This window comes from Cariama cristata, unplaced genomic scaffold (assembly GCF_000690535.1).
Source record: "Cariama cristata isolate BGI_N322 unplaced genomic scaffold, ASM69053v1 scaffold2027, whole genome shotgun sequence".
Taxonomy (NCBI): domain Eukaryota; kingdom Metazoa; phylum Chordata; class Aves; order Cariamiformes; family Cariamidae; genus Cariama; species Cariama cristata.
The window spans coordinates 72,914-86,067 of record NW_009626895.1 but is presented as its reverse complement, the minus strand read 5'-3'; the positions used below and the strand labels follow the sequence as shown (position 1 = coordinate 86,067).

The 13,154-nt window shown below is 40.1% G+C and overlaps 1 protein-coding gene across 1 annotated transcript in view; it reads left to right on the top strand.

The window, feature by feature from the left end:
* Nucleotides 1-3,448: 3,448 nt before the first annotated feature.
* The window catches only part of LOC104164769 (catenin delta-2-like), a gene marked incomplete at both ends in the record, with an annotated part of 77,105 nt that continues 67,399 nt past the window's right edge, over nt 3,449-13,154 (top strand). Inside the window, one exon of the mRNA XM_009704212.1 lies at nt 3,449-3,622. Coding sequence (XP_009702514.1) covers nt 3,449-3,622 — 174 coding nt within the window. The remainder of the gene's footprint in view (nt 3,623-13,154) is intronic.

The following is a 13,154-nucleotide window of genomic DNA, read 5'->3' as shown; positions in this document are numbered from 1 at the left end:
GAGTACTCTTACTCTCAAGTGTGGTGTTCTTAAAGATCTTTGTGTTCAGCGTTTTGTTCTTCTTGACTTTCATCCTTTCTTTGCACCGGTTTCAGGAAATGAGAGATTTGTATCTCACCCACGTAACAAACAGTTTGTCAGCTTCAAGCACAATATATGTGGGTAATTTCAGCTGAAGGAGGGAAGCCTGGAAGGAATATTTGTTTATGACTTTTTTTTTTTCCTCCTTAGCATAAGCTAGGAAGAGTAATTGCATGCAGTCGTCCTCTTTTTCAGAAGCTGCTACTACATCCACAGCCTATCTCAAATAGAACTTACTGATCATTCCTGATGGTCTGCAACAATACAGTAACCGTTCCAGTAATTCACTGGGTAGAGTTGTTTGGCACGCTGCCTCGGTTCATTAACATTGAGCAATGTGAACTACAAAGCAAATTCTGCCATGCCTTAGCCACCATTTGAGAACATGGACCATAATACTGTTTTGAGGAAAATATTTTTTTCCGCTTAGGCAATTGACATTTATCTTTATGAAATACGAAATAAATGGGTGAGGGTCAGGAAAATCTCCTTTGCAATAGCTTCTTTTCTGACCTGTATCAGTCCTGCATGCCCTGCAACAGTTGGGTTCTACAGCTGCAGGCACTGGTCTCAGCTATGCAGAAGATACCAGAAGCCATTAAGCCCTTCGGTGAAGGGTAAGCTGGGATCACATATGCAGGAGCAGAGAGGAGCTGAAACATGGGGACAGGGAGTACGTGACAGGTCATATTTGCTTGTGCCCTCTACCTCCTAGAAAGCAGCTACAGTTCTGTCACTGTTTATTGCACAGCCTTGAAGAGGCTACCATAGGCACAGCACATATGTTATGCCTGGGTGGCAGTGACACCCTCTGTGCATGCCACTGAGCTGCTCTGAGCGCACACACCATGTTTGAAAAATAGTGCAGGACATTATCCAGTGTCACTGGATTTACTGCACCTTCACTGCACATGCATGTGTGGTACCAAAGGCTTCCATCACCCTTACAAGGACCCTGAGGTATCACAGTGTCTTGAGGAAAAGGTCTTCCCCCACAGTTGGTGATAAATTAATGCAATCACCCTAAAAGTGAGTTGAAAGAGTGGCAGTGAAATGCAGTAATTTGACTCTCTTTTCTTTTTATGTTTTCTCATTACTGAGCAGAATGGCAAAACCACAGTAAATATTAATTTATCTGCAAGTGTCATTTCTAGTGTTTTATATGTACCAGTACAGCATGAAGATATATACGGCTCTATGTATACCAGCTGATTTTCAGTAGTCCTTGAGATTAGAAGAGTGTAAATACTCGAGTTGCACCAAAAAATGTAGTGGGTAGATCTGATGTATTTCATACATTGTATGTACTTTGTCCCTGAAATAATATAGTAAATACCCTGTGCAAACACTATTCAGTTGGATGATGCATCCATAATTCGTGCAAATTGGAATGAGACGGATGAAGACCTGTATTTGTGCCCTTGGACATCACAAGTTGTTCATTAGTGGACTTTCTAAGGTACAAAGCCTAAATATGGTGTGAGGTCAGATTTGACCTGTAAGATATGTTTCTCATTTGTTTTCAAAAAAATTCTGACAGCACAAATGATCGAATTCTGAGACTTAAAATAAGGAGCAGGTTTTAACATATATTTTATGAGCTGACGAGAAGTCATGTCTGGCAAGGATGATGATTTATATGGAAAAAAAAAAATGAGAACTGAGTCACATGCAGTGAAATCAACCTATTGGTTTAAAGGCAGAAATGTATTGAAAAACTCAAAGGCACAGCACAGTAGTAGTGTCATTTAAAGGGACTGTTTCTCCAGAGGCAATTTTCCTGTAGCTTCTCAACCACCACTGGGTATTGCTGTGCCAGTTCTTTTAAACTATAGTAATTTTTGTCCAGTGCAGTGAGTTTCATATCTGAGCAGCTTTCTGGTTGTCTGTAACTGCTCATGTGTATTAAATGGTCCCACTAGCTTTCCACTTTGGTGTTTGTTCTGCATTAATTTAGAAAAAAATAGTGGTTCGCATTCTCAATGGTAGTAATATAGCAAACCCTTATTAAAATTAAGTTATGTTAATTGTTATTAGATAAGACCTGATTGATTGTCCCTTAAACTAGATGTAGATTATTAAAGTTAGCTTAAATAAAATGACGTTTGATACGTCCTGAAAATGAGGCATTCTAGGTCTTTCCCAGTACAAATGTTGTTGTGTTGTTTGACTCATAACTAATTAACTGTTACAGATCTAAAAAAGGAATTAATTTGGCTTGTGCTATCTTTGTACGTCTAGTGGATGTTTAATGTTATAATACACATTTTTAATCTACGTAATCACAGTAAGCTCTAACCCAAGGCGTTAAAAGGTTTACTTTGTATCGTATCATGCAATCTGGACATGTCAGGGGTGTTAGAAAAGAGATTTTATTAAAAAGTCAAGGCTTGTCCCTAACAGTGGTATTAAGGCTATGAATTTTCTAAATCCCTTTATCTGTACAAAGCAAAGCAAAATATACATTACAGATATAGATAGAAATCACATTTTAAATTTCATTAAAATTGCATTCGACATCTTTCTTTTGTTTAAAAAAGAAAAAAAAACCACCCTTGAATTTCCTTCTTTTAAGATGTTTCATGCTTTGGTGCAAGTACTTTGCATTCCACTGGAGAGGTCAATCCCTGTTCTCCTGGAATAAAGTTTCTATTTCTGGTAAGACTGGGTTTTGTGCAACAACCTGCTTGTTGTCCAGGTTTTAATATTGCCCATTTTGGATATCAGACTAGGGTTATTTTTGTGGCAAAACTCTGTATGTGATGAGAGGATGAGTCTGTGTTGTGAGGTGGTTCTACTGACTACATTGGAGTCTCAGACCGCACAGCTGGCTGGCTGTATGGCCGAATGCCTCCAGCACTCGCACAGTGAGAAGCCGGAAGAAGTTGTGCAGTTGAGGAAGACTTGTCACACTTGAGCCTTTCAGGTAATGGAGGGCTCATGGCCTTGAATGATTTAGTTTTCCACAGTAGTGTTCGGTGGTGATGTTCTTTCCCTCATGAGAAGAGAGAGAATGCGGAGAACTGAGCAGGATGTGAAAAAGGAAAACCTCTTCTTCCTATGCAAGTTCTAGATTTGCCTCTTAAGATATGTTCACTGGGCTTCTGTTCCCACCCAAAAAAATAAATGCAGTGAAAAGTGGTTTTGTTATGTCAGCTAGCTAAAACACTGATTTCTACCAATGCTATAGCTCATCTGTAAGGAGTGTTGAGTAAGAAATTTGGTTTCTCTGTGAAGAATCACATGATATGCTAAAATTGAGAGTCGCTGCTTGCGGGCAGATGCCTTCACGCACACACACATAGCTGTTATAGCTTCAAGTACTTTGCTGTTGCTTGCTGACAATCTGATTTGTACTTTCCAACAGTGGGATGGTGTAGGACCTCTCCCAGACTGTGCAGAACCACCCAAAGGAATCCAGATGCTGTGGCACCCTTCAATAGTCAAACCCTACCTCACACTTCTTTCTGAGTGCTCAAATCCAGACACGCTGGAGGGGGCAGCAGGGGCACTGCAGAACTTGGCTGCTGGGAGTTGGAAGGTAGGAATATTAACCTGATAAGTATTTCATTTTCAATTCAGAAAAAACCCTACAGATGACAGCAAATTGGTGATATAAGTGTATCTGAATGCGCCTGGTAGTGGAATAACTTTCTGTTTTCACAGAGCTATCTACAGTCAAATTTGAGATAGTATTTTAAGTCCTCTGAATTGATACAGATAGTCATATCATAGCAAAAGTCAGCATACAGCAGTGAAAATCACATTGGTCAAGTCAGGTATGAAAAATTGCCACTGAAAACCAATATCCAAGTGAGGAGAAGCAGCTTCTTTATGAATCTGGGTGACAGAGCCATGAAAAATGAGCCAAAAATATCACCAATGACAATCAGATGAAAACATATTGTTTTGTCACTGCAGAAGCTGGTTGATATTCTGTCTCTTAAAAGAAACCAGGCAAGAGCAGAGCAAGATAGGTGATGTGACACCAACACAAGTAATCTTGCCATCTACTTTTTAAAAAAATAAGAAATTATTAAAATACGTCAACAATGTGATTAAATGTGTACGATGAGCAAGGAAATGCTCAATCAAGGCGGTCTGTTCCAGGTAATCCTACTTGTCAATTGTATTCAAAAGATTGATTTTTCTCTCTTGTATTATTTGCAGTGAATTGAGAAAAAAATTAAGAACTAATTTATTAGATTTTGAAAATATTTCTAAATTTAGAACAAATCAGTAAAATTCAAGATAACAGTTGAGCCTGATTTACTTTTTAGAGCAATCCCTTCATTTCTTTCCTGATGGTAAACTGGTTTGATTGGGTGAAAGTACTAAACTATCTAATCCTATTGTATAAATATAATGTATTGATTTTAAATTAACTCTCAGTGGGAATTTTTCTCATTTACTATGAAAACATGCATGTCTAGGGAAACTCAGTTATCAAAGTTATGTCTTGGAAGGTATCCTGATTGGTTTTAAGCAGTTGGGCATTTGTATGTGATATGTAAATACCATTTAAATTAGGCATTCATTTTGAAATGTTAGCCCTGACAGTAATAAATTGTTTGTTCTTCCCCTAAAGTTTTATTGGAAGTTGAGTTCGCACATTCAGTAGATCTTCAGAGGCATGTGATTTTTTTTTTTTGAGTGCTGTGTTCCACCAAAGCTATGAAATACCTTTGACTATTGCATTCATCGACATATTAAATGAGTAACAAAGTATCTGCCCAGTGATTTTAGTCCAACAAAGGCTATGTATACATCGTGCCTGAAAATCATTATACTTTTATTATTCTCGTATTGTAGACCACATCAGATTGTGTAATCCTGGCACAGAAACACTATAAATGTGTTTTACCCATCTGGGAATGGGTGTAGCCCTAGTCCAAATGAGAAAACAATGCATGCATATTTGCTAGGACTAATAGGAGTGCTAAAATTCAAGTGGTGCCCCTTGTCCCATTTCTAATATATCTGTATACCTGTCGTCCTTTAGTTGGCAGAAGCATACAGGGAGAGGAAGGCAGGCTCCGCAGAGCTCCTTGGCAAGTGCCAGGTTAGAAAAACTGAGTTGAACTTTAATACTATCCGCGCTGATACCATGGGAAAAACTCGGTGGTTCTTGTGTTGCTCTATTTTTCTAAAGATTCACCAATTCCATTACAAGTGATGTGCAGACACAGAATGAATATCGTTAATTTCACATGTCATAGTAGCCATTTTTGTGAGGGGAATAATCCTCTTTGGGGATTACATAAGCATTGATGTTTCCACCTTTTGACCTCTCTTTTCCACTGCTGCAGTCGTCTGGATATAAAATGACTGAAATAAAAGATAGAAAACTCTTAAAAGAAGAGTTTATTCCTAAGGGAGATTTTGATTCTTTTAATTCCTCCAAGAAATTGTAATTGTATAAAGAATGGGAAGAGGTTTTTTTTTTCTTACTTGAAATCTTTCAAGAACTTTATGATGGACTGAAAGAGAGAAAAAGAGCAAACTGCATGAAAATAAATAATGTTGCTATTCATATTAATAGCAATAGCAACTGTGGATTTTTTTTACAATTAGCATTATTTTAATGCCAGAAGAATCCCAGAATATATGAGGCAGCTGGCACACCAGGCATGCTCACACACTTCCGAAGATATGGTCTCTTCTGGAAGAAAATACAGTGCAGTCAATATACTTGCATAATTCTTTCCTAGCTGTTTCACCCTTTTGATTCCTCTGGTATAAAGCTGTCTAATCCTCCTCGGTGACCAAGAGGTAACACTTTTAACACAGTGCTTAGCCAATGCCATTATGAAGGGAAAGAAAGCAGATAAAAGGAAGCCTGAGTAAGTTTTAAAAAATAAAAAATTGTGTACAGGATTTAGATAAATGTCTGCCACTAGAATTAACAGATGATATGTGTCTAAATCCCCTAGACTGCTTTTAAAAATTTCAAACACAAAAAGAAAGCAGCAGTACAGAGCATTAAGGATTAATAGCTGAGAGAGGCTGAAAGTTTTCATTATTTCAGGGAATATAGCTTCTCGTTGATACATACATGTAAAAGCCACACATGCACATAATAAATCTTAATCTGTAGGACATTTTTAGCACTGTTTCAGTTGCAGGAATTCCTTGTAAAGCCAAATACTAACAAAACAGAAGAAAGTGTGGCATACATACGTTTGCATATAATTTTTCTATGTCGAGATAAAATACTTTGGATGAAAGTCTTGCCATAGATTACCCATCTGCAAAGTAAACTTGTTTTTTTTTACAATGACTAATACAATATTTGGTCTGTGCAATTATTATTAGAACTAAGACAATCTATAATGAATCAAAAAAGGAGCATATTTGTGACAAATACATTAACAGGTCCAAATGAAAGTTTACCAATAAAACAGGATGCTGGTCTGAGGTATGAGGAAGGATATTTTAAATGTGAAAATTTAACCTGGGACAGATCACATCTGCATATCTTGACTTTGATATATATTCTGGTTCTGAAGAAGAGATTGACAGCTTATGTACAAAGCAGAACTCATTTTGGAAGAGGCTGTTTTCAGGTGAATATGGAAGTTGGTTCATCTCAGTCTTCTGCACCAAGATGTCGTTAGGTAGGGAGGACGCTGGTATTGGGATCTGAAGGAAGCAAACCCATTTCTTTCCTGGAAGAGTACATGCATATCCTCACAGATCTCTCTTTTTTATTCATGTACTTACTTGATGCACCTATGCAAAGGATGAATGGCCCTTCTTGAATAATATATATGGAGACAGGCAAGTATGTTAGCTTTTGGGGGAGATTTGACAAATTAAAGTTTTCCACATTGCTGCCAGGATACCACTTTGTTTAAGGTCTGACTACTGCTTTGTGCAGTGGCCTGTGGTGCTAGCAGTTGGTCACTGCATGTCCCCCTCCTGATGGGGTTGATGGCCGCTGGCAGTATGCGCTCCCGAGTACACGTACAACCTGACAGCCTGCGGGGCAGGTTGTCAGCGCTGTACGTGCGTGCGCCTACCCCCTGCTGCAGAGCTCAGCTGCTGCCTGGGGCTGGGTGAGTTTCTGTTTGAGGGGAGTCATTGCTTCCCACAATATTTTCTCCCATCAAATCATAACCAGGGTAATTTCACTGTATTGTAAACTTACAGGCAGAAGGAACAACGCATAAAAAGGATGGCCATTGGTTTTAGTTTTGCATTCTTTCATTGCCACTCCAAGATATATTTCTTTCTGAAAGTAGACTTTTTCTAACTGTACTTAATATGAACTTGTATTTTAAAGCTGCTTAGTAATATAAAATAAAAATCTAGGCAAATACATTCCTCATCACGGTTAGCTGGAGTTTTCCCTGAGCGAATAACGCTTGAGACATGCCTTTGGAAGCAGTGGAGATTCTTTACTTGCCATTAGATATCAACTTTCATTGGGAGCTCTGTCAGTTTTCTTTGCCACTTAATTTGGGTTTAACTAAATTTGCGCAAAAATGCACAAATAAATGTAGGTTTGCTGACTGACTGAGCTGTATTCTGAAGACACTTGCCTGCTTATTAAGAAATTACTCTCACTATAACACTTCAAACCTGAAGTCCTTTCAGCAATCTCATATCATTATTTATTTTGATACCTTGGATTAAAAAAATTACTAGGTATAAAATTACAAGAGTCATCCTGTAAGAGGAAATCTCCATAGATCTTTTTATATGTAATCTGGCATCAGTATTTTTCCTTAGATGGGGGGAATAAAAGTGGCAAGTTCTTTTTATTTTTCACCTTGGTCAGTAGGCTGTATTAATACATTAAATCTACTGAGCATGTAAAAAGTTATATGCAAAATGTCCTAGAGTTAACAATATCAAGAATCCAAGGTTATATCCCTTCTGAACAAAATTTCCCTCAGGAAGAAAGGCGATATTGGGATATCTATATTGCTATGTCTGTCTGTATGTATCTGACAGCTAAATTTAGGCTGATGTCAGTTTATCCACCAGAGACATTTCTGCGATAGCTGCTGCTGTGAACTCATAGAATCGCAGGGACCTCTCGAGGTCACGTCATCCAACCCCCTGCTCAAGCAAGGTCACCTAGAGCCACTTTCCCAGGACCATGTCTGGATGGTTTTTTGAATGTCTCCAAGGAGGGAGACTCCACAATCTCTCCGGGCAGACTGTGCTAGTGATCGATCACCCTCACAGTGAAAAAGCATTTCCTGATGTTCTGAAATCTGTCCTGAAACCTCCTGTGTTTCAGTTTGTTCCCATTGCCTCTGGTCTTACGATACTATCTTTTCTACTACATGCTGTTAAAAACACAAGTGTTGTCACCACAAGTAGGATTTCCTTAGTTATGTCAAACCCTTAAAATAACTTCTTCATTCATATGATCCTGTTTTGTTTTAAAATACTATCATAACTTCTGTAGGTAATACGTATCTTTTAAAACCAGGAAACAAGATCTACTATGTTTCTGTTGGCAATGTAATGGTATACATTAGAACAGGTAGCACACCTGCTCTCGGCCTTTGTTAGTCCATTCTGTGAGCCCAGTCTTCTGTCCCAGTTACTTTTCAGGCTTTACAAACTTCCCTCATCTGCTTTAATGACAGGATGGCCAGGTTCATATTCCTGAGTGCCTGTTAGTTCATAGAATCATTTAGGTTGGAAAAGACCTTTAAGATCATCGAGTCCAACCATAAACCTAGCACTGCCAAGTGCCCCACTGAACCATGTCACTAAGTACCACATATACACATCTTTTGATGGTGACTCTACCACTTCCCTGGGCAGCCTGTTCCAATGCTTAATAACCCTTTCGATGAAGAAATATTTCCTAATATCCAATCTAAACCTCACCTGGCACAACTTGAGACCATTTCCTCTTGTCCTATCACTTGTTACTTGGGAGAAGAGACTGACCCCCACCTTGCTACAACCTCCTTTCAGGTCTTTGTAGAGAGCAATAAGGTCTCTCCCGAGCCTCCTTTTCTCCGGACCAAACAACCTCAGCTCCCTCAGCTGCTCCTCATAAGACTTGTGCTCCAGACCCTTCACCAGCTTCGTTGCCCTTCTCTGGACACGCTCCAGCACCTCAATGTCTTTCTTGTAGTGAGGGGCCCAAAACTGAACCCAGTATTCAAGGTGCGACCTCACCAGTGCTGAATACAGAGGGACAATCACTTCCCGAGTCCTGCTGGCCACACTATTCCTGATACAGGCCAGGATGCCATTGGCCTTCTTGGCCACCTGGGCACACTGCTGGCTCATGTTCAGCTGGCTGGCAACCAACACCCCCAGGTTCTTTTCCGCCAGGCAGCTTTCCAGCCACTCTTCCCCAAGCCGTTAGTGTTGCATGGGGTTGTTGTGACCGAAGTGCAGGACCCGGCACTGAGACTTCTCGAACCACATACAGTTGGTTTCAGCCCACTGATCCAGCCTGTCCAGATCCCTCTGTAGGGCCTTCCTACCCTCAAGCAGATCAACACTTTTGCCCAACTCATCATGTGCAAACTGTTTGAGGGTGCACTCAATCCCCTCATCCAAATCATTAATAAAGATATTAAACAGAACTGGCCCCAATACTGAACCCTAAGAACACTGCTTGTGACCGGCCGCCAACTGTATTTAACTCCATTCACCACCACTCTTTGGGCCCAGCCATCCAGCCAGTTTTTACCGAGCGAAGAGTACACCCATCCAAGCCGTAAGCAGCCAGTTTCTCCAGGAGAATGCTGTGGGAAACAGTGTCAAAGGCTTTATTAATGTCTAGGTAGACAACATCCACGGCCTTTCCCTCATCCACTAAGTGGGTCACCTTGTCATAGAAGGAGATTGAGTTACTCAAGCAGGACCTGCCTTTCATAAACCCATGCTGACTGGGCCTGATCACCTGGTTGTCCCATACTTGCCACGTAATATGGCACTCAGGATGATCTGCTCCATAACCTTCCCTGGCACCAAGGTCAGGCTGACAGGCCTGTAGTTCCCCAGATCCTCCTTCCGGCCCTTTTTGTAGATGGGTGTCACATTTGCTAACTTCCAGTCAACTGGGACCTCCCCGGTTTAGCCAGGACTGCTGATAAATGATTGCAGGTGGCTTGGCAAGCACTTCTGCCAGCTCCCTCAATACCCTTGGGTGGATCCCATCCAGCCCCATAGATTTGTGTGCGTCTACGTGGTGTAGCAGGTCACTAACCATTTCCCCTTGGATTACGGGGGCTTCATGCTGCTCCCCATCCCTGTCTTCCAGCTCAGGGGGCTGGGTACCTGGAGAACAACCGGTCTTACTACTAAAGACTGAGGCAAAGAAGGTATTAAGTACCTCAGCCTTTGTCATTATGTTTCCCACCATATCCAACAGAGGATGGAGATTCTCCTTAGCCCTTCTTTTGTTGGTAATGTATTTATAGAAACATTTTTTATTGTCTTTTGCAGCAGTAGCCAGGTAAAGTTCTAGCTGGCTTTGGCCTTTTTAATTTTCTCCCTGCATAACCTCATGACATCCTTGTAGTCCTCCTGAGTTGCCTGCCCCTTCTTCCGAAGGTCATAAACTTTCCTTTTTTTCCTGAGTTCCAGCCAAAACTCTCTGTTCAGCCAGGCCGGTGTTCTTCCCTGCTGGCTCATCTTTTGGCACGTGGGGACAGCCTTCTCCTGCGCCTTTAATATTTCCTTCTTGAAGAATGTCCAGCCTTCCTGGACCCCTTTCCCCTTCAGGACTGCCTCCCAAGGGACTCTGTCAACCAGACCCCTAAACAGGCCGAAGTCTGCCCTGTGGAAGTCCAAGGTGGCAGTTCTGCTGACCCCTCTCCTTACTTCTTGGGCTCCTTAACATCAGGAACAAGTCTTGCAGTTGCATGAGACCATAGCATTCCTTAGCTAGTTCTTTCTACATCCTTTCCTTTCACTTCCATGTTTGATCATACTCAGCAGGGAATGATAAGGCTCTTTGGTTAGACAACTGAATGTCTCTGCCTTTGATCCCCAACAGGTACAATACCCATGTGAATGAGGTTTATGGGTCATTGGCCTGATCTCTTGAGATAGAAAGATGCGATCTCAGTCTTTGTTCCTTAGGCAAGCAACTGCATTTATTTTCTTAATTCCATCCTAGAGAAATCTGACTCTCATGGGAGCAAGAGCTCCATTAAGTAAATTATTAGATAAGGAAACTGAAAACATAAAAGGGACTGATTCAGTCACAAGGTCAGTGCAGCTACTTCAAAGAGTAGTATGAAAAGAGTTTCAAGCTCCTTACCATCCAGCCACTTGCAGATAATGAGTAATTATTGTCTAAAGCAGCAGACATCTAGGTTATCAATCTTCCTGTTATCAGGCAAGGACATATTGTGGGTTCCTTGCCAGCCTTTTCTGATGACTCTAGTTAGTTACATATTAACCCTCTGGAGTTTCCTGGCTGTTCCAGGAGAAAGCTTTTTGGGTTACAGTGAAAAGGCTTACATTCAGTTTCTCCAAAATATTAGTATTATGAATCCTTATGTGGTAGGATGGAGAAGACCGCTTGTAACACATCACGTAATCAACAAAGGCAAACCTTTTAAATAACCAGTGGTTTATTCTGTCAGGAATTCTTACCTGGGTGGAATCCCCCCCATAGATGAGGCAGCACCAGTTAATACAGGGAAACATATTGGCTCTGTAGGAAGGAATACAAGATCCAAGGCATGGGACAATAATCAAGAAGCAAGACCTGCTGCTGCAAACACCTGTATCACAGACATCACAAAGAAATCAGTGTGGACATCAGTTTGTGGAACGGGAGCACAGTAGCTCATGGTGAATTCATGCTCAAAGTAATCCCTTATTATACTTTGTCAGTTTGCTTCCCATGAGATGTGCCACTTTTGTCTCAAAGCCTTTCTTTTTTCATTGTATTAGATACAAGGTTTGGAAAAGTGATTATAATGGCTCTCATCATTTTGAATACACAGTACTGCAGAACCAAGAATGATGACATGCAAGGGCAATTCCTTCTTAAATTTACTTTCCTCAAATATTTAAGATATCGTCTGTTAACACCATTTTAGTTTTCTCTAATTTATTTATTTAACTGTCTATCTTTACCCACCAGATTTTTTGCTTTCTCTTTAAACTTGACTAAGGTCATGGACCAAGAAGACAATAAGCAGTTACTACATTTCTCTTGTCCCAACACAAAGATGTAGAGAACTTTGTGATCGCCTACCAGATGGGATCATTTCTGAGAACAAAACACTGCAGTCAAGGAGCAGAAACTGCCTGGGAACTGCTCGTTTTCTTCAGAAATTGCAAAAAGATAACCAAGATTTCAGAGCCTTCCTCTCTGTCAGGTGGTGTGACTTCTGAAGGATCCCAGTAGAGTTATTTGAGTAAAGTAGATCTGTAATTTTCTAAGTGAAATGTAAAAATGTTCTCTTTTTTCCCTAATGCATGTATTACATTGACTATGATCAGACAAAAAGGAATATCGATCTTTGATTTCTCATTGATATTTGATTATTCAACATGCAGTTCTCTTCCATGGTCTATTGTTCCACTTCTGTTAGCAGACAGCCCCTTTCTAAGCCTCTCCTAGCAAATTCTGTGTCTCTCTAATCTTCCTGACTCTCTTGGTAATTTAGTTTGCTTTGTCATGCTTGCTGCCCTGATTTAGGTTTCATTTTGTAGTTTATGTCTCAGCAATTCCCTTTAATGTTCTGTATCTCGATAGTCTTTGAGTCACGGTGTTGAACTGTACCAATACAATGCAAACTCTAGTCAAAACTGAAGTATGTAATGGTGAAATACTCTGGTGGTACTCCCGTAACACTGATGTCAATGTCAGGAAAGTAAATCCATTCAAAATATCAAGTGTATATAATTGTTGGTATTCCTTGGGCTTTTTTTTGTGGGTTTATTTTGAAGGGTTTTTTCTTTTTCATTTTGTGCTGGAAATGTCTTCATTTTTTAGTTTAGTCTCCTGTGGTGGTGCTTCATAAGAAGATAAAGAAAAACATATGAAACACTATAAAGCAGTTAACAGCCTAAATGCTTTTCAATTTTTTTTTTTTTAAAAAAAAAAAAGTAAGTTTTATCTAGAT